At 37.4% G+C, this 22658-nt stretch overlaps 1 protein-coding gene across 3 annotated transcripts in view; it reads left to right on the top strand.

The window, feature by feature from the left end:
* The window catches only part of CSMD3 (CUB and Sushi multiple domains 3), a 767893-nt gene that overhangs the window by 251401 nt on the left and 493834 nt on the right, over positions 1-22658 (top strand). For all 3 annotated transcript variants that reach the window (XM_049824473.1, XM_049824463.1, XM_049824457.1), the window contains exon 6: positions 10238-10350. In XM_049824473.1, coding sequence (XP_049680430.1) covers positions 10238-10350 — 113 coding nt within the window. The remainder of the gene's footprint in view (positions 1-10237; positions 10351-22658) is intronic.

Below are 22658 nucleotides of genomic sequence, written 5' to 3'. Positions count from 1 at the left end.
CTTCAACAAAATTCAAATCTTGGGTTCTCATTTTAGACAGCAGTAGATTTTGTAAGAGATAGAAGAGGGGTTTTTTGGCTGTTTGATAATATGTCACAGTGTCCTTGCTCTGAAATGATTTAATACAATTTGGATAGAACACTTCCAGGAAAACAAACAAACAAACAAACAAAACAGTGAGGAAGAAAAAAAAGCCAGTACCCAAAGTTGTCATGCAATAGACATTCACATTTACAATGATTGCTATTAAGACCCATTAATCTCATCACTGGAATTGGAAACATAAAGAATATTGATAGGCCTAACCATAAAAAAAAAAACTTACTTATTTAGTGCTTGACCAAAAGGTTAATGGTTAGGTTGGTGTCTGAACTCCAATGTAAACATCTTACTTAACTGGGTTTATGGAACAAGAGGTATATGTTAACTTAATTGTTAAATCCTTCAAGATCTTTCAAATCAAGCAATGTGTTAAATAGTCAGTTAGTTTCAGCTTTGCTTCTTTAGTGTAAATCTGGTTCTTCCTAAACAGATATGGATTTATTAAATCAGAGACCTGAGTTTTAGTCTTCTATCCACAAATGAGTGTCCTTACATCTACATTGTGGGATGGATCTTTTTATGAAGCTTGTTAAAAGAGTTCTTCTTTCATGGGATCAAGGCAATCATGGAGAACAAAGGAAAGGATGCTAGGAGCCTTTGATTATGGGTGTATTTTGTATAGAATTATAGGAAACCCAATAAGCTCTAAGTGGTTGATACTTCACATTTGTGTTTAATATACCCGCTCCCTAATTTAATCAAAATTTAACCAAACCAAATAAGTTACTGGTCAGGCACTGTTCTGTTGGGTAGGTCTTTCCTTTCAGGGGGGTGGGAGGCTACCATCTTTTGTAGTTTTTGTATTATGCTATGTAAGTATTAAGCCCCGCTAGCATGTACATGGACAATTCATGATAGGCCTCATCAAAGTATGTGATACTTTGCCCTTTTTTAAATCAAAGCTTATTATAAAACATTTCTATTTCAACAAGCAAATAATACCAATGAGAAAGATTCCACACAGCTGCAGTTAGCACCAAAACAAGCACTTAAGATTTTGTAGTGCACATGTATGAGTGATGAAATCTATGTATGCACCTAGTCATGCTAGGATGTAAATCTGTGTTAGCCTAAGGCTTTGGTAGTATTAGAATGTGTTTCAGCAGTGTTATAGATGGGGTATAGACCTCAAATTCCTTTTTGATCAGTTCAATTTCTGGGAATCTCCTGGCTTGTGAGGAAATATAGGAACTATATGCTTCATGAAAAAGTTTTATGTGAAAAACTTTGCTGTATATTTTCCCAACAAAAATACTTCTATTTGGAATATTTTTGCATATGTCTGATACCTAAACTAAGGTTTGTGTTAGTGGGGCTTGTGTGCTTGTTACTTGATAATAATCTTTCTCTAAATTAAAATGCACGTTTTGCAAATAAATCAGTTTCACTAATATCAGAATACCTGTTTTGGTGTCACTGATTTCTGCTCCAAACAAATAAGTAACACACAAAGCTTAAATTCTGCTACCATTCCATACAGATTCAAACATAATAAAATAGAATTGGGCACTTAGAGTGAGGACTGCCTATTTGACTCTCTTTTATCTCCTACCCCTTATATTCATATTTTGTAGTGTCTATATCCTTCCCTGAATTTTTTACATATTTGTTCACTGATCTGATTTTGAGCTTTGACTGGACCTTTGCAATCTGGGCACTTTTTGTCTCTCTTCATACCTGTAGCCTAAATTACTGCTTTTGTTTGTATATTATACACTGTATTTTATCTGACTAAATCAGAATAAACTTCTGAGCCACTTCTTAACAAGATGGCAAAGACAATCATTGCACATAAGCAATGTATGAAAAAGAAAACAGCAGTATGAATGAAAAAATAGTTTGGCCATCATTTCTGGAAGAATGAGGAATACCATATCTGTGAAATTTGTACAAAATCAAGCATTTTTTTCTTATCATTTGTGTCTTCTACTAACCCTCTCTTTGTCACTGGGCTTTAAAGAAAGAGACAGTTCTTTCTGTTTTAATTTCTGTTTGGAAGTTCTATAGTTTTAGAAGATTTTTAGTAATTAGGGAGAATTTGGTTACATGAACAAGACAGGGATTTTTAAACTACTTGTCAAGATTATAGCTAGCTGGCAATGTGCATTTCAAATGTTAAAGTAAGCGTACAGTATTTTATGATATGTCATTATGTCTCTGGAAGAAATGGAGGATGTGCATGTTAGGGATGCATGACTAACCAAATCCAACAGGTGTTAAAACTCAGATTTATTCTTCAGCAAAAGTTAGAAGTCCAGTAACATTTTATAAAACCACAGGCTCAATGATGTAAAGAGAATTAATACTACAGGGCTGACTCAAGAATCCCCAAGATTTAAAGTGATGGCTCAAAATGCGCGTATCACTCACCTAAAAGCTGCGGGCTCTCTCCCTCGAGGAGTTACCCCGGGTGGTGCCCCGACCCGAGGGGGAGGCCCTGACTGCAGACCCGCTGCTCCGAGGAGGATGCCAAAATGTCCTCCAGCGGGACCCCGTTTATACCCCTGTCGAACCTGACCTGTGGTCATTTAATCCTATTGTCCAGGAGGGTCGCCTCGGTGTACCTGGCGCATCTCGACTGGCCAGTTCAAATTTCAACCTGCAGCCTCCAGGGTTTCCTTCCCCTTCGTCCCTTCCTGGAGAAGTTTTGTTTCCTGCTGGCAGATGGGGGGGGGGTGCGGAATGTACTGCCACAGTGCACTATGCTATGAAAAAACCAAACAAGCCAATCCTGAATTCCACTTTGCAACATAAGGTGGGAATTATGTGTCAGATTTTTGAAGGAGAATAAAATACTGATTGACTTCACTGGATCAGAGTTAGCCTAAAGCAGAATGATTTTTGAAAATTGCCTCCTAAATAGTACAGAAAAGAAGGGGATGGAGGCACAATGTTGTAATGAAGTGCAAGAAGAATAAAATTTTGATTCTCAAAAAATATTAGTGCCTTATTTCTTCTGTAAAATGTGATTTATCCACAGTCTCAAACCAAATAAGATGCAAAGATGGGAACTTCACTGACAGATCTGCATGCATAGCCTTACACTTTTACTAATCCCTTGACTAGCAACAAAGGTGCATTATTTCAGTAAGAACCTCTTCTTTTTTTTAAAATACATTTTACATTAGATAACAGACTATCTAATGTAAATGGTGTTAACTACACATAGTGGTGAGATACTTTAAATCTCTGGTTCACAACCAATGTTCTGAAGATTCTCCATGAACATTTCTAAGAGTTTATGGAAGACAACTGCAGAAGGGAAGCCTACTGTCTGTTGACTTAAATTTGCTATGCAGGATTCTGTGCAGTTTGAGGGGGAGCTACATCTTTTGAACTATAAAAAAAGATGAGACAGCTGCATTTCCTTTATGGTAGATATGGTGTTTTTCTTTGAATTCTAGGAAAATATTGTAGATGATGCAGTGTAGCTATGCTTGGAATAGTAGCTGGCACTGAAGTAGATTGGACTGCCAATGCATTATGGTAATGGTGAACAGCTTCATAATTTGCTGAGAAGATAAATTGACGTGGGAAAAGGGGCAGTTATATGAGCAGAATAAGCAATCATTTTCTGCCAGTTGCCATTATAAATTCTGTCAGCTTGCAAATCTACTTTCTGGGAACAATCCCATAGAAATCATGAACTGTAAAGATCAGAGTTTAGGAACTGTGATTTTAGTTAGAACTCAGATGATATCAGCATGTGCTTGGTTAGAATCATCTTAAGTATAACCTATTGCTGTCAAGGATAGATGTGTTAAATAATTGATTTGATAGGTAAACTTAACTAGATATTAGCTATTTTAAAAATAAACCTAGTCTTTTACCATAAGCATATTTAAATGGCTAGGGTGATGTTTTCTCATGCCTTGGACAATAAACTTGCAGTTTATTTTTCACATGTTTTTGTGATTATCAAAGAGAAGACTTATTATAGGCAGAATATATACTAGTTAAAATAGGTGCTAAGAAATGTGTTTTACAGCCTTTTTTTTTTGGTTCAATTGTTCAGTAAGACCTCTTCCAGTAATAGTTTTATTCTTAAATATGTAAGCAGTGAAAGGTTGTTGCCTCTATATTGCTTAACAATTAGTTGCAGGGTGAGAATTTAAATAAAAGACCTATTTTGTCTTGCAACATTAGGTAATAGTATTATGCAGAGAAACAGCTGTACCAAAAAGGACAGCTAATTAAACCTCTACCTTCCAAAAACCAAGCATCAGACTAAAGTATACTTCTTATGTTTGTAACAAGATATTTGTAAGAACTCAAGTCACTTTATGGCTGTTAGAAAATGTGTTTCGTGCTGAAATTCACAGTGACAATGCAGAAAGATTTAATGTTTACTAATCAAAAGGTGTAGGCTTCTGCTTTTTATGCTTGTTACAGTGCAGTTCTCACTTTAATCAGTACAGAGCAATGTGCAAATGCAATTTAATAGCTAGCTAGAACAATGTACCGTATAGTAAAGCTAAACAGAAAAGGAAATTAATCTGTTTTGGGGAGGGGTTTTTCATGAAATTCTGGATATCAGTATTGTATATAACTTTATGAAATTTCCACTGGTTTGGAAGAAAACATTTTGATACTGCCTGGGTGGCAAATAAGAAACAGAGAGCTAAAAGGCCCACCGAGCCCAACAGCTGAATAACCAGGCAGTTAGGGGGCCCATTACTAGCCTGGCAGCCGTGCAGCAAAGAATCACCAGGCTAACCAGCTGGCAAAACAGCTAAGCAGCTGACTGGCCAATAAGTGATACAAGGAGGCTGCTTCTTTGGCTTTAATTAAAGGTTTCACCGGAATGAAAATTTCTATAGACTGTCACAATTTTATATCACAAATACCCATTTGATATTAAAATTAATTGGTAATAAAATTACAAATAAATGAGAACAATTTGTTGATATAAAAATGAGTGTTTCCCCTATTAACACAAACTAAGAAGGATGCTCTGCTCAGACAAATGATTAGGGCGGATCTTTAGAACTGGAATCTCTCTCTGCCAGAGGCTGTGTGTACCACTAAAATCCAGATTCATGGGGGAATTTGGGTGTCGAAAAAAACCAAATAATCTTGGAAGAGAGTTGGAGAGCTGAGGTTTCCTTTTTGTTTCTTCTGCCTACACTCTAACCTTTGCAGACTAGAACACTTTTCATTTTCCTTCTGGCTCGATGAATACTTTGATCCTTTCGCAGAATGGCACATCAGTGATACGAATGGTAGAAAGTGCACATAAATGAATACATGTGTTTGTATTGAAAGTGCCTCTCTCTATACATGTCATCTTGTGTCGAGGATGATGAACTTAAGTGACATTTTTGGATTCCTAAACCTTTGTCTGAAACAAGGATTAAACTGATATGTTCAGTTTCCTGGGTGCTTGCTGTAACTTCTTAATTGGCAATATATATTTAAAAAGAAAAAAAAAATAAAAAAAAAATCAGGAGACACCATAAGTAGTGTTTCTGATTCTGTTTTACATACTTTGTATTAGGGGTAGTATTACTGATAGACTTGAGCCTGTCAGAGGACTACATGGAATACCTAGATTTTACATACCAGCTGGTATGAAACCATTGTTCCTTGGAGTGGTGTATTTACAGGCTCATGCAGAAATGACTGGCAATTCTGTGGGGCAGAGGTGAGGGGGGACACCAAAAAAGAGGTGCTAATACAAGAACTAATGCTAATACTAATACAATACTAACCAGTACTAGTACAAGTACTTCCTTATCCATTTCCACATCCTTTTGCAATCTCATAGCAGTATTTTTTTTTAAACATCACCATCCAAATTCCTTGGATCTAGAATTTTGAGTAAATTTCTTAAGCTTGAAAAAGTTAAATTTTATATGTTCTCCAAGTTAAATGAATGAGATCAGCTAGTGTGTTTCCACAGTATAAAAACATTCTAAAGCAAGTATTTGAAGGAGCTTTAATAGCCTGTGGTGCCAGTCAAGCATTTTGTCATTTATATTAGTGCCTGAGGGAAAGAGGTTGCTAACACAGTTTCAGAAATTTGGAAGGTGGTCTTAAAAATATTCTGTTTTCAGATAGCATGGTTGGGAAAAGATGGAGAGAATGTTACCTTTAAACTGTTACGCTTTCTAAAGTCTTCCTCACAAAATAATACCTACACAAGCCTATTAGTCATTTATTTAAGAAGTTGGAGTTTTTTCGCCACTTAAAAAATGACTTGTAGATTACTTGCTTTATTATGACTATGGTTGACTCTAAATACACCTTGATCATTGTCTCTAAGAACACTAAACCAACTGAAAATCTGGAAATGATTAATGGTAGAGCTAGGCACATTCCTTAGGGCTGACACCCAAAAGAAATTTGGTTTACCCTGAGAATGGAAGCAATTTTTTTCAGTGTTATGAAGGTCTCTTGCCCGTCCACCTCTGGCACAGTTTTGAGGTAAGGCCATAATTATGTGGGGAAATCAGAACTACTTCCTGATCTAGGAACCGTGTACACACTAATGAAATACTGAGAAAAACGAGTGTGGAGTACAGGTTGAAAAGGCAAAAAAAATGCCTTCCAAGCCTTTAGGTAAGCAAGAGAACCCCTGACATTTAGCATTAATTAATATTTTCCATGTTGAGTTTTTATGCTTTATGTTTCCATCTCATCTGTAATCTAAAGGACAGGCAGAAAAAGCTACTCTGCCATAGTGTTTTGAGAATGATTGTTGAGCACAACAGAAATACTACTATGATATTTCAGTTAGTCCTGCATAAGAGTTTAAAAAGTCTGAATAAGATGTCCTGAGTTTTGTCTTTGAAGGAGTAAATGAATTGGTTTTAGAATAAGCTCATCAATACCTTTCAGCATCTGCAAATGCACTTGTACTACTCACCCACTGAACAATTTTGAAGGGATAAAACCATTGAAAACTGGACTGCTGGTCACTGTAAAAGGAGGATCATAACTCAAGGTTAAAAGTACAGTCTCCAAGTCAACCCAAAATCTCTAGCTAAATTTTTAATTGAATTTTTTGAAATCCATAGAATAGATAACAGGAGTTTTCTTGCTTGGGGTTATCAAAGGTATCACACATCTTATCCAATGTATCATTTTTAATAAAACAGACCACTAAGGGAAAGAATGAATGAAAGCTCTAATATTAGTTTTAAACAAGACAAGATTGTTCTGTATAAACTATTTATTGATACTTGCCAGTTTGTTTTATTGGCTCTTAACCACCTCCCTCCCCAACCCTACCTCCCCAGCTCTCAAACCCAAGTGTTACAGAAACTGGGGAAGGGGAGATTTGTACAGAAGCTTACTCCTCGCTTAACCTCAAGTCATAAAATGAAACAAATCTTTCCACTGAGGTCCCTAAGAACACATTTAGTGAGTAAGGGGCTATTGCACATTAAAAAGAAGTATGCTTTAAATTAAAATAACGTGATCATATGTTAGAGGAGGGACTGCTATCAAATGAAACATGCAGTTTCCCTGGGTTGGTTGTCATAAGCAGAAATTAAATCTAGGCTTCTGCATCTAAAAACCCATTAATTTTCACAGCCTGAGCTGACCAGCTTATTAGTTCCAAGTCATGATTGAGCTCAAATTCAGGTCTAGGCACTGTATGAGGACAAAGAAGCAAAGAACAAAAATTTAGTCTCTGGAGACTTGCCATTACTTTCTTGAATTTGCTGTTAATTTGCATTACTATTTTAGTTGGCTGTGCTCTTGCATACTGCTATCACAATATGATTCCAAACCTTGAAACAAACATTAAGCCACAAAATAACCCTTGGGAAGTGGTTTGAATTTCAGATAGGCAAATACTGTTGTGGACAAGGGTATACACTGACAGTGTGCAAAGAATAGAAGTTTAGAGGATGCCACTGTTCTGGTTGAAGCTTTGCTCTATTACTGGTGATAGTCCAAATACTTAACGTAATAAGTTTATTTTTAGAAATCCTTTTTAAAGAAATTGAGATATCTAATGAGACTATGTTGACAGAACTTGAAGTGGAATAGAGTAAAAATATTTTATTTACATGGCAAAATATTTTGTTTTGATTTAATTTTCTTATTTTTGAGTGTATCACTTGTATTTGTTAAGATTATCATATTCATCTAACTTTCCTACAAAGATTTTCATAGGACAGCTGCAAAAAAAACCCACTTAACACTAAAATAAAGTATTTCAGCACAGAGCACTGCATAGAAGTCTTCAGACTTTGATAAGGAATTTCAAAATGTCAAATTTGTTTCTACTTGAAACAAGAAAAACATGCCTTTTTAAAGAAAACTCAAAAGTTTCTCATTTGATAAAGGGGGGTAGGGGAGGACTGTGCATTCCTAAAGACTATATTTCAGCCATTCACCAGGCAGTGCTGAATAGATTTTAGTTGTAAAAGCCAGAGCTCTGAACTTGCAGGTTTTTTCTTACAATTTTCTTTTAGTTGCTGGTCTGATACGTGATCAAAGTTGCTTTCTCGCTCTGTGCATGAGTTTCTCTGTCTGTAAAATGGAGATAACAATATTGATAATGACATTATTGCATTTTGCAAAGCCATCTCAAAGGTTAGATGAAAAGTCCTTTGTAAAAGCAAGGAATCTGCTCATTCTCTCACTTGTGCATTGCTTGAAGAGCTTTATGACCTGTTTCACTCCAGAATTTCATCTTCTTTTCTTTTTTTTTTCCTTGTTTTTTTTAAAAAATAGAATAGGAATCCACAATGTCTGAACATAAAATGGTATTCTTCTTGGCTAGTATTTTATTCTGACTACAGGCAGAGCTCTGTTTAGAAATAAATGGAAGGACATAGATAAGTATGTTGACATCCTGAAGATGTGACTTATCTTTCTGGTCTTGGCGACAAACATAATAATAAAGAAATATTAGCTCTAATTCAGACCTTCCAAATGAGCAAGTCAAGATGGAAGAGTACAGTAATTGGAGTAACATCCTGATGTTAAAAAACAAACAGATAAACAACAAAAAATACCCAGATAATTTTGTATTCTGGGTCTAATGGCTTGGAGTTAATTTTCTTCATACAAGCCCGTACGGTGCTGTGGTTTGGATTTGTGACTAAACCAGAGTTGATAACACACCAGTGTTTTGGCTCTTGCTGAGCAGTGCTTGCACAGCATCAAGGCTTTCCCCCCCCATTCCCACAGTGAGTAGTCCAGGGATAGACAAGATGCTGGGAAAGGATAAAACATAAAGAGCTGAACCAAATTGACCAAAAGGATATTCCATACCATATAACTTCATGGTCAGCAATAAAAAAGGAGGAGAAGGGCTGGGGGGGACAGGTAGTCATTGTTTGGAGACTGGCTTGATTGGTCTACTTGTTGGATGTGTGAACGATTGCCCTTGTATCACTTGTTTTTGTTGTGCTTTTTTCTCCCCTCTTCCCTTATTAAATTGACTTCTGAAAAGTCTTCATTTTGATCCAGGAGTTTTCTTGCTTTTGCTCTTCCTATTCTCTCCCCTGTCCTTCTGTCAGGGTCAGGGAGCGGAGTGAGTGAGCAGCTGTGTGGTACTTAGCTGCTACCTGGGGTCAATTCATCACAATTCCCTACTTTTCTTGTACTTTCAATAACTAATTTTCAGATTCACTGAAGTGATGGAGTATTTCTTATTTCTTTGTACCCTGAATTTAGAAAAGTACTTTACTCTTGAAAAATAGATATCTTTTTTATAGTTTTAGATGTTGGTCTGCATAACCTAAGCTCTCTTGTTCCATATCTTTAACATGGAAGTCACAGGATACAATCCTTTTCCTGGTGCCCAGAGCACTGTTCTCCCTAACCTGTTAACTGCCCTGGATAGATGTAAACTCTTTCTAGCTTGAGTGTCATGTACTTGCATCATGATACTGTGCCTGACCAATAATGTTACTGTGTGGTTTCTGGATTAGCACTGATTTGTATCCCATCACTTGGTCATGCATAGCGGACAATCTTGTCTGTTCATGCGTGTCATAACATACTATTAATTGATAAAGTCCCACAGAGGGCATGTCAACGAGTGTGTGTTTGAAAAAAAAAGTTTTCCGCACAAGACCTTTATCGAAGGTGTATGAAAATCTACTGATCTTCAGCCCTGATCATTTTTTAATCTTTTAATAATAATTTTTATTTGTTTGTTTTAATTCAGGCTCTCTGGAATGAATATACCTCCTCCAGTTATCAGCAACAAAAACTGGCTCAGACTACATTTTGTAACAGACAGCAATCACCGATACCGTGGATTTAGTGCTCACTACCAAGGTACATTTAAAAAAATACCTTTTTTATTGTCGTTGTTCTGTTAAATAAAAAAGTGCCTCAAATTGTAGAGGAAATGGTAAGGGTCATTTTAAAAAATCTTCATAAAAATGTACTTTGTATTTGCATAAATGATAAATTCAGCTGTGCAACCTGTTATATCAAATTACAGTATGTCAGAATATGGGTAGCGTATTATCTAGTGTATCTAAATATAGGTATAAAAAATTACAGCAGATATCTACTTTACTTTATCCTGTGCAAGTACTTAGCTTTTAAAATGGTCTTAATACTGTGAAAGATGTTGTGTAACAGATACAGAAATAATGTTTTTATCATTAAAATATGTATTTGCCTCTATGGTTGTTTAAGTCATGTTTGTAAAACAGTGAGTAAGTTTCTATTTACTAATATACCATTTAATCGCTACTATCTCTTACTACCCATTTCTGAACACATTGTGCTACTAAGGGTTTAATTAACCTGTAAGATTCTTATCCACTGTTTTTATGAACAAGCATTATTTTGAGTAAGAGTGAAAGCATCTGAAGCATTAACTTGGGAATATCACCATTTGGAAGAAGGTCATTCTAATGATGAAGTGCTAATGAAAACTGAGCTTCATTAGTGTGTGGTAATACTGTCTGGTTTTTTACAAGTATTACTGTAAATAATATTTTTCAGTATCTACAGTATATTAATGGATCTTCAGGGAACAGTTACCCTTTATGTGCTTTTGTGCTTTTCCATTTATCTGATGAAAAAAAAATCATGGCATTCCAAATGAGATTAGTTCAGGAATTTCTTTTACAGTTCTCTACAGGAGATTTATCATAGGAAGAGATTAGCTACATAAATTTTTGCAGAATCTGATAAAATTAATCAACTAATGTAAAAATAGCAACTAACAAAAGACTAGGACTGATTTTTTAATGTAATTGATCTTTTATAATAGTAAACTTTTTACAACTCTGTGTGATTGCCTCAGATAACATATTCCATACAACAACAGAACACATTTGATTACTATTTCAGCAAATATTGTGTATCTGTATTTGAACTTCCTGAGTTCATAGATGTTCTGGAATGCGTATCCTGAGTGAATTTAGGTAAAAAGAGCCTTCTTACTGTAGCTCCAGGGCTGCTATAACTGTTTATGAAAAGCACTGACTCATTTTTTGCATGGTATCCTTCATACCAAGTACGATAAACCACACTCTTTACTGGGAAATCACTACCTTACAGGACTGTTAAAAGCCATAAAGTAGGAACTTTCTCTATTACATCCTACCCTACAACTGAGAAACCATGTGATAACTATTTTGGTGGTTTATGTGAAGTAATTCGTATTTTTGAGATGTTCACTTTGAACTACTGAGAAAAGGAGAACAAACTGTGTCTCAGATGACACACATACTTGCATTTCTGCCAAAAGTGTGAGATAATAGGTAATGAAAGAGAATAGACTTTTATTTAGTTTAAAAAATATGTTTTCTGCAAGTCATATAAAGCATGTGAGTTGGTAGGTGTAAGACCTTCGAATATGCTGCATGTCTTCTATTTCTCTTTACAAACCTAAGTTTGTAGTGATTACATTATGTATTTTTTACTATTATTTTGGTTTGCTCCTTTGATTTTTAATGGTATATTGCTGAATATGTGTTAAAGTCTACTCTGCACTAAGTTGTGAAATTCTGCAGTAGTCCACCATGCCTAAAATGGAGAAAATATTTTTTACAATTCTTTGAGAAAAAACATGTAGGAAGTTAATAATTTCAGCATGTAGAAGCATTAAATGTGCATACTCAGGCTGATATGATCAGTAAAAATTAACCTTAATAGTAGAAAATGGAAAAATGCATTGTCAACTAATAGGAAAAAGTGGTTTCTGGGTCGATGGCAGGCTGAAGGAGAGAGTGTGAGGAAATTAAATATACATATTAAAAATCTTTCCTACATTTAGAAAACAAATAAAAATGTATAGCACAAAATGTTTCAGTTTGTTAAGAACTGAAACCTTCTTTTTTTTCAGTTAGAGACAACTTTAAGCCTTTTTGTAAAGACCGTTTTCAAAAACCAATTTCACTGGTGCACTGACATAAGTTGTCACAAAAGCAGATAACTGATAAAAAAATCAAAAAAAGCATTCCAAAGAGCCATGTAGTACAGATACAGGTGCCTGTTTTTCTTTTCAGGAGTTTATTTCTGCATGACTTTTGAGAGGGTATCTGTTAATCCTTTCAATAGCCTGTGTAATCGCTGTACTGCACTGTAATAACTTGTAAAAACTTTCTCTTTCCCCTGCTTAACTAACACAGATATGACTGTAATTTCTTTCTGACTTCCCTCCTTGAAACTTAATCTTCCCTGCATAGTACCACTATAACCAGAATTACTAATTTCTTACCACTTCATCTGCTTTAACTTTCTTTATTCTATTGTTGCATCTTTCAAAGGAGCCGGACTCAAAATTCTGAACTTCAGAACACTGCATAATTCTTACTCCATCACTGCTTGGCACTTCAGTACTCTTTTCACCTGATCACTCCCTTGGCTTGCTCTTTTGTTTGCACAACTGCACATTCTGTCCTAGTATATTTGGGCGCTGGTTTGACCCTGAGTAGCAGCAAAGCACCCCCACAGCCACTTGCTCACTCCAAACCCACAGTGGAACAGGGCAGAAAATAGGAAGAACAAGAGTGAGAAAACTTGTGAGTTGAAATGAAGACAGGGAAAATCACTCATCAACTACTGTCCTGGACAAAACAGTCTTAATATAAAACATTTAATTACTGGTGTTTGTAAACAAAGACAAATAGTTAAAAATTAGGGAAGGTAACCTTTCCTTTCCCCTTTTGCAGGCTTAACTTCATTCCAGACGCCTTTCCTTCCCCTTTCTCTATCTGCTTCACCACAGATTACACTTTGTCTCTTCAGTGACGTGATGGGCAGTGCAGGAGGTTCAGGTCAAGGTGTAGGAGTTTCTTTCTGCTACTCCTCATTTCTCACTCTTCTGCCATTCCTTCCTTCTTACTCATTTCCTCTGCTCTGATGTCCATTGGCCATGGGCCACAGCCTCTTAGGGGAAGAACCTGCTCCAGTGTGGGTTATCCATGGGCTCCAGTCCCTTTGAGGGTGTTACTAGTTCTGGAATTGAACACACCTGCTCTAGCCTTGTTCCTTTCTCTCAGTGTTTACTGCCTTATCTTAAATAGATTTTCACAGAGATGCCACAAATTCTGCTGATGGGCTCAGTTGTGTCTTGTCGTGTGTCCATTGCAGAGCCAGCTGGAACCATCTGTGACCAGCATGGGGCAACCCCTGACCTCCCATCACAGAGGTCACAAATGCAAGCAACCCTCCCCCCCCCCCCCCCCCCGCTACCAAACCCCTGCCATTTATACCAATTACAATCTGATTAAAAAAACCCTTGTTTTTTTTATTCAAACAAAAGAAAATAAACAAGTCTTATGGCTGCTTTTTAGGCAGGATATGAAGTAACCAAATCTTATTCCCTTCTGTTCTTTTAAATGTATTGTGATGGGTTGACCCTGGCTGAACACCAGGTGCCCACCAAAGCCATTCTATCACTCCCCCATCCTCAGCTGGATAGGGGAGAGAAAATATAACAAAAGGCTCGCGGGTCGAGATAAGGACAGGAGAGATCATTCACTATTACCGTCACGGGCAAAACAGACTCAGTTTGCAAAATTAACTCAATTTATTACAAATCAACCAGAGCAAGGTAATGAGAAATAAAACGAAATCTCAGAACACCTTCCCACCACCCCTCCCTTCTTCCCGGGCACAACTACCCTCCCGGATTTCACCACCAAGCCCCCCCAGCGGCACAGGGGGACAGGGATGGGGTTTATGGTCATCACACGTTATTTTCTGCCGCTTCACCTCCTCAGGACGAGGGCTGATCACACTCTTCCCCTGCTCCAGCGTGGGGTCCCACCCACAGGAGACAGTCCTCCACGAACTCCTCCAACGTGGGCCATTCCCACGGGCTGCAGTTCTTAACGAACTGCTCCAGCGTGGGTCCATTCCACGGTGTGCAGTCCTTCAGGAGCACACTGCTCCAGCGCGGGCCCCCCACGGGGTCACAAGTCCTGCCAGAAAGCCTGCTCCGTGGGCTCCTCTCTCCACAGATCCGCAGGTCCTGCCAGGACCCTGCTCCAGCGCGGGGTTCCCACGGGGTCACAGCCTCCTTCGGGAACCCACCTGCTCCGGCGTGGGGTCCTCCACGGGCTACAGGTGGAGATCTGCTCCACCGTGGACGTCCCTGGACTGCAGGGGGACAGCCTGCCTCACCAGGGTCTTCACCACGGGCAGCAGGGGAATCTTCGCTCCGGCGCCTGGAGCATCTCCTCCCCCTCCTTCTTCACTGACCTTGGTGTCCGCAGGCTTGTTTCTCTTACATGTTCTCACTCCTCACTCCGGCGGCAGTTTCTCCTCGTCCCAACTTTTTTTTCCTTCTTAAAAATGTTATCACAGAGGTGTTACCACTATCACTGATTGGCTTGGCCTTGGCCAGCGGCGGGTCCGTCTTAGAGCCGGCTAATATGGGCTCTCTCTCTCTCGAACACAGGGGAGGCTTCCAGCAGCTTCTTACAGAAGCCACCCCTGTAACCCCCCCCCCCCGCCCCCCGCTACCAAAACCTTGCCAAACAAAACCAATACATGTATGAAAATTGCTTTTTTGAGATTCCTTTTCACAAGGCAGCCTCACATGGCCTACTCAGCTTCATATAAGTACATCGTCATGCAGGTTATGTGTATTAATTTCTTTTAGTATGCATTTCAATTCATGAAAGATACTGAATTATACAATATTTAAAAGATCTTGGACATGGATAATCAATCTGATACATGTCAATTAGAAGAGAATCAAAATGTTTCACTACACAGGTTGTGGTGTCATAACCAAGACACTCTTGTTCTTGCTTGTCTGATGGCCTGTGTTTCAGCACTTCTTTCTATTCACTGAGGCTTCTTTGTCTTGATGTTTTCTGTCCTTACGGCTTTCTTAAAACTCCTTTTGAGTTAGAAACTGTTGGCTGAAATAGAACCAAACCTTCTTTGGATCTTCCTGAAGCTACTGCTCCGAGGTTTCTTGGCACTGGTAATCCTCTTTTGCTGTTTCTAAAATTAGTTGTGCATTTTTACTCCATCTATTTGCAGTTTCTGTAAAAGTTCCTTTTGCTTGCTGCTTTCTGTTGGCTACTCTTTGCCATAATATTATCTAAGTGGACAGAAGGGATTAAGTTAGTTTCACAGTTTACAGTCTTGCAGGCTGGCATACACAAACTTCAGTATTCTTTATGTCAAGCACACCCAGACTCTGAAAGGGTGTTTGGAAAAGAATTCTCCATTTTCTGATAGTTAAACATTACTTTAAGAGTCTATAAATTTGCTATCTTTTGAGATCCGGCATCCTTTCTCTCTCACTCTCTCCCTCCCTCCTCTTTAAAAGCTGTGGAAGATTTCAGTAGTAGCCCTATACTTGCTATTTATTTCACTTGTGAAATCCATTTCTTAACTGCTTTTGCTTCCTTCTGCCTTTCCTTTACCTCTGTTTAAGCCATGTACAAACTAATGCTTCTACTATGAACAAAATAGTATCAAATATGTCGACTGAATGCACAGTCACATCTGCCTTCCTTTAAGAATCTTTGCTTATAGGAAAATATGGATGAAGAGATTAAATATATCCTTGAGCTTTTCAGAATAGAACAAAATTAGCTGTCATGCTCATGTTGAAAACATGCAAATGGTTACTCTGTTTAATACTTGGCAGACAAGTATGTAGAGCTGAAGTTGGATAAATGCAGCACTTTCAATGTGTGATGCAATGTGGAGAAAGCAGATGTTGAAAAGTTTTCTTTTTCTCTGTTTGATTTTCCATTGTTCTTTTCTTTCTGTCATTTGGTATATGAATAGAAATGTATCTTCATTCAGAAATGATTTATGGAGTTAGACTTTTCTTAGATTTTTTTGCTGGCTTTACTTAGAGAGAGAATTTGGAGCAATTGGCAATCAGGTAAAGAACAAAAGTAAGTAGTACTAAGCTGCCTGAGAACATCACAGCTAGAGTTGCCAGAAGAGAAAAACTGTCTTTATCACTTTTTTTCAGAACATCTAACAATTTAAACATAATTTGTCATTCATTCCTCATCTCAAAAGCTGTTGCAACAAACAGTACACAGTACTACTGTCGGAAGACTTAGCAGTCATAATGAAGTCTTAGGTGAGAATCAGCTCCAAGACACCAAAATGTAGATGCCTCTGTATTGTAACCTATAGGTGTAGACACCTATAGGTATCTAAATACCCATTAAAGTTGGAGGGCTGTGGGGCACAGTTCTGTTGTACATGGAATATATGTTCACTGACGTATGAAATCACCTAGGGTATCCAGATATTTTTATGGCAGTGGCAGAAGTCCAGAGGCTCTTCTGGCATACAAACCAAGGTGTTGCAAATGAGTATGTTATGAAGTAACAAAATTGCACCAACCCAAACTATGTATGGGCAACTGAATCTTCCCCATACCTATACCTAGGTAATCCTGTCAGAGCAGGTTGCAGAGTGATTCAGCTGACCACATGGTAGGGGTGGGGTAGAGGTACTCTAGAGTGAATGAGACATCTTCATGGTATTGGCAAATTAGAATTTAAGGGAGACCATGACATTCTGGCACAGAAACTACAAGACAGGGAAGAACACCTAAAGTGACAACAAACAGCATATAGGCAACTGTTATGTCCGGTCCAAGGTATGTACTTTAAAATGAATTAAAACATTACATTCCACTGACTACACTGACCTGATTTCCATTTATTATAAAAGTTTATATACCTAGCGCAACTGTAGACATGCAGATGTAGGTGTCTTAATCTCAGGTTAAATCTCACGTAATGTGACTTACTTACTGAAATGGCTTTTTACTACCAGCATGCTCATAGGCTTGAGATTCCCTGGGGGAAATTAAGGTGCTGCATCACTTGTATCACATCTGTAGAAGTCCAGTACTTAAGTAAGGGCTGTGCCTGTTTCTGCTTAGGGCAGTGTAAATAAGTTGCTGGTTGCGTCGGTAATTTATTGTACAGATGACAGATTTTTATATTCTTTTAGGCAGATATTTAGCTCTCAGAATTCTAAATCTGTGACTTTTCATCCCCTGAACTTCTATTGTCAAAACAACCCAGATGGCTACCTGATTTTTCAATGAATGGAGGAAAATGGAACCCTCTTTTCATGGAATGAAAGGAAATTACCAGAGCTTTTCAGCAGATAGCGCTTTTTTTTTTCCTGCTTCTAGGCATAACAAGAACTTAAATGGCATACATTGTCACCCAAATAAATGTTTTTTGTGGATTTTCATACTTGTGGGTCTCTTAGCTCTTCTTCATCTTATACTGAGCTATACTTTCTGAACAAATGATTTTTCACCTTTACACTCTTGAGATGTCTTTTATTCACAGCTATACACCCACACAATGACAGTGCACAGAATGACATGATTTTGCTGTAGTCAGGTCAGAGAGGAGAAAAATTGCTGTGTTTTGTTGACCCTCCCATTTTAAAGTATTTATTCTTAGAATTCTCCCAATTACAGGTTTTAATAACACCACTGTTAAGTTAGTTCTGATACTGTATACGGATCCAGAAAGACCTGTTTCTAAAATTTTAACTCACTTTTTTCTATTTCAAATAAGATCATCATTCATTAAAAAACTCAATAGAACTAATGTTAAATATGAAAACATAGTAGTCTGTGCTAATGTTTAAATTGATGGATTGTAATTTACTTCTGAAATAAATGTTAAGTGATGCAGTAAAGAGTCTTTCCCATTTTTTAATGATTTAACAGATGTGTCTTCTTAATTGCATACTTGTCCTAAAGAAAAACCTCTAATGTTTTAGGTGCATTCAAACATTTTAATATATTTCTACTTCATTTACTATTCTACACACTTCATTGTTTACAAAAGAGCAAATGACACTGTTTTATGTACTACTGACCATAAGTAATTCCATCTCCTCTGTAGAAGAGAAAAAATATACTGAATTACTCTTTTTTTCAATTTAGGTAATACTTAGAAAGAAAGTATTTTCCTTACTTAATTCAGTTTTGTTGGAAGTTCAGGTATTTCTAAATTGAAACGAAAAACAATATTTCAAACAACAATAAAACCCCTAGGAAACTGGGATATTCAAACTATAAAATCCATAGGTTATCTGAATGGCCCTGGTTTATGGAAAGGAAAAAAAAAAATATTGTGGTTCTAGTGATCCTATTCATATATATATATGTATATATATATAAATGTTTTAAATATATATAAATATATATAGATAAGGAATCCTTTAAGGAAACCAACTACAATTCAAGAAAAAATAACTATTAAAATAAATACTCTCTGGCAGTGTAACTCTTCTAATAATAGTATGTAAACTGTGGAGTTTATAGGACCTTCAAAATACTTCCTTTTGATAAGGTCAAAACATTTTACCTGTATATCTGTATGCTTCATGGCCACCAAGCAGCAGAATACATTGCACTGGTGATCTGTTCATGTCAAGATGATAAAACAATTGAGGGAAAAACCTGGGATAAAACACTTGTTTACATTCAGAATATTTAGTGGTATTGAGATAAACTGTTGGAACATTTTGTTTCCCCTTTGAAAAATGTTGACATTCAAATGCTCTCACAATATGCTTGGGCTTTTTCATTAAGTGACTTATTTTCTCTGCAGTGAAAACCATCTCACTGTAATTCAAAGTTATAAGCCATTCCAGTTAGTTTTTTAATAGCTTTGACCATTATGAAGTTTACTGGACACCGAAGGAAACAAACATGAAGTGGTCTAACTTTGGAAACCAGATTTTAAATGCTAAAATGAATACTGTAAGTGACATCAGATGTATTAGAATTATTTCTGCTGGATGATTTACTTCCATTTCCTTCCCTCCCTTCTCCCCCACCCAGCATTTTCAACTTTTTTTAATTGTAGGAGGTAATTAATTTTGGAGAGGTTTTTTTGTACCTTTAGGGGACACCCACACAGTGAAAGAGATCATTTGATAAGAAAACAACAGCCATATGTAGAGAACTAGATAATGAAGTAACTGAATGTGGGATTTTTTGTCTTGCCTCACACTCAAGTTTCCCATGTACTTCCTAATCAGACTGCATAAATTACTATGCAGAATTATCTGTTCTCTCTGTGTTTGTTTCTTCTCCTTAGCCTAAAGACAGAGTTGTTTGTTTGTTGCTTAGTTGCTTGAGAACACTTGCACTTTTGATAGAGATCATATTCTCAGGTCCTTGAGGGTAAAGGTAGAGTAGTTGTTATTTAGTTTTAAATTCAATTGTATGAACTGGATAGCTATGTGTTGAGGCATAAAGTATGTGAAATATAGTTGTTGTGCTCTTTTAAATGTTTCTCCCTCCTTTATTATTTGTGAAGACTCTAATCACACCATATGTGTGAAGACTGAGTAATGTGCTGAATAGTCTTCTGCGTAAAGATAGGAAAGTTATTATTTTTCTAATAGAAAAATTAGGTCCAAAATTCTGCTCTGGAATATGAATATGGATATGGAATATACAATATGTTATGTCAGAAGTTATTTCTTAGTGTTAAATGAGATACTACAGTTTTTACTCATTCCCAGTATAGCTAAGGTTGAGTACATTTGGCTTTACTCTTCAGAACTAAGTCTAAGATTATCTAATTCCGGAAGTAAAAGTACCTTTTTTGCAAAGTATCCCCCAAATTCCTTAGTAAATAAGGAGTCAAATCTATTTAATGAAAAGTTAATGTCTTAATGACTTCTACTCCAAGTAAGGAATGAAAGAATTTTCTGAATTACCTTTTCAGTTTCCAGCTACACTTTTTCCACCTCAGTTCTTTTATACTTTGAAATATGGGCTTCTTTATCTGTGTACTGTTATCAGTAGAAGTACCAGAAAGCTGAAGGAATGTAACTTTTTCCCCCCATTCACAAGCACCTGGAAATTAGTTAAATAGATACCTCCATTTAACAAAGTGTTTTCACTTAAGTGCAGCTGAGACAATAAACTTTGCATACTAGTGAACATTATATGGTATTTGTTAATCTGTAAAATCACTAAGTAGTACCAAAGAGAGTCTCAGTTATTTAATTTCTTTAGATCGTAATTATGTCAAATTTCAGTACCATTCATATTTGAAAAAAAAAAGTTGCTAAAAGCCCTCCGAGAACCATGTTGTTCATACCTTCTCTGTTTCTGTTTGACAATTGCCAGAACAACAGTAGAATAGTAGTGTGAATACTGAAGTGTTTGTAGCATCTCCTAAGAGTGATTTTTTTTTTTTTTTAAATTTATTTACTTGCTTGGCTTTCAAGATGTCAGTATGTTTTGTTTTTGTTTTTGTTTTTGTTTTTTTCACCTGAATCCTGGGCATTGAGATAAAGCCAGGTTGCTCAGCGATTTATCCAGTCCTATCTTCATAAGTTCAAGGATGGAGACTGCGTAGTGACTTCAGGCAATCTGTTCACAGCTTGACTGTCCTCACAGGCTAAAAGTTTCTCCTTTCTCCTCACAGCCTAAAAGTTTATCCGCTCAGAACTTCTGTTGTTTTAACTTAACCTTTCTTCTGTTGTTTCAACTTAACAACCTTTCCTCTTGTCCTCCCACCTCGTATGTACTGGAAGGTTCCTTTTAGGCCCCTCTAAAGCATTCTGCTCTGGGCTGAACAAGTCCAGCTTTCTCAGCCTCTCCTCTCAGGGCAAGTGCTCCAGTCCCTGACATCTTGGCAATCATCTGCCAAACTCATTCCAGTTTATCACGTTCTTTCCAGGGCCACTTCCTTTTGGTGAGCCTCAAACTGGAGATGGAACTAAGTGCTCAATAGAGGTGGGGATAATCCCTTCCATCAGTGTATCAGCCATGCTACCACTAATACAGTTCAGGGTGCTTTTCATCAGGGCACACTGCTGGCTCACATTCATCTTGCTGTCCACCAGGACCCACAGGGCCTTTTCAGTAGAGCTGCTCTCCAACCAGTCAGACCCCAGCCTTTCCTGTTGCCAGGGGTTGAATTTGCCCTTGTTTAGTTTCATAAGATTCCTGTTGGCCCATTCCTCCAGCCGGTATTAGGTCCCTCTGGATAGTAGGCCTACTTTCAAACATTGTCTAGTCCCCCCAGTTTGTTGTTACCTGCAAACCTAAAGAGAGTCCACTCCAAAGCCTCCTTCTGGTTGTAGATGAAGGTATTAAACAAGACACGTCACAGGATAAAGTCCTGCAGTGCTTCACTTGTTACTATCCTCCAAGAAGAGTATGACCCACTAACCACAAACCTGTGACCCTTACCATCTAACCACTATTAGTGCTGTGCTATTTGCCTTCCTCACTCCCTTCCGGGTCTTGAATTCATTTCATGGTAACTGTGGCCATAGCTACCATGTCTTCAACCAGCTCTTCCTTATTAATGAGTGTGGAGTTCTAGTTCCTCCTGCTTCTGTCCCAGGCTGACTTCGTGTGTGTATGTAAACTTGAAACAGGGGTCTCTTCACCCTGTTTTATCATTCCTGAAGTCTTTCACATTCCTGTAAATCTTTCATTTCCTTTCTACTTTTTTCCACCACTGTGTCCCTTAAATGTGTCTCATTATCTCCCTCTCCTTCATTCTTAGTATAAACCTGTAATCGGCAGGTTGGCCAGAGTGTTGGCAAAGATGCTCTTGCTACTCTTTGTCAGGGGCACCTTTACTACTTCGAGTGACAGCAGACTGTAGTCACTCTGTTTAGGGAGAGGTTTATTTTAACAGCACATGAGATTTGTACCACTGCTTCCTAAACCATCGCTGCATCAATCAATTTATCTTTAAGTGACTAGCGTTTCAGAGTTATACTCATGTAGTCTTGCTGCTGCACTTGCGGGGAAATTCAAAGACCTTAGCTTGTGTTGCTTTTTGGTAACTCTTTTTGCATAGTGAATATTGCAAAATTATCTTAATTTGAAATAAAATTATGAGATCTGTTGATCATTACTATTGTCAGTAATGTGAGCAAGCTCATGTGGTCTAAAGTAGTCAGTATACTAGGAGCACTACTACATGGTCTTCAGGTCCATACTTAGACTGCTTAAAAAAGCACTCCTTAGTGCTTTTAAAACTAAATATTGGGAAAAGAGTAGAGGACAGAACAGAAAACATGCTGCTATATAAATCGATCTGCACCCGACTCCCGTTGTTGCTCTGACCTCTGTGTTTCAGAAGAGTACAGAAAAGTTAAAGTTCAGAGAAAGA

Source organism: Accipiter gentilis, chromosome 2 (genome assembly GCF_929443795.1).
Source record: "Accipiter gentilis chromosome 2, bAccGen1.1, whole genome shotgun sequence".
In the NCBI taxonomy this organism is placed as follows: Eukaryota; Metazoa; Chordata; class Aves; order Accipitriformes; family Accipitridae; genus Astur; species Astur gentilis.
This window is presented reverse-complemented; position numbering and strand designations above follow the sequence as displayed.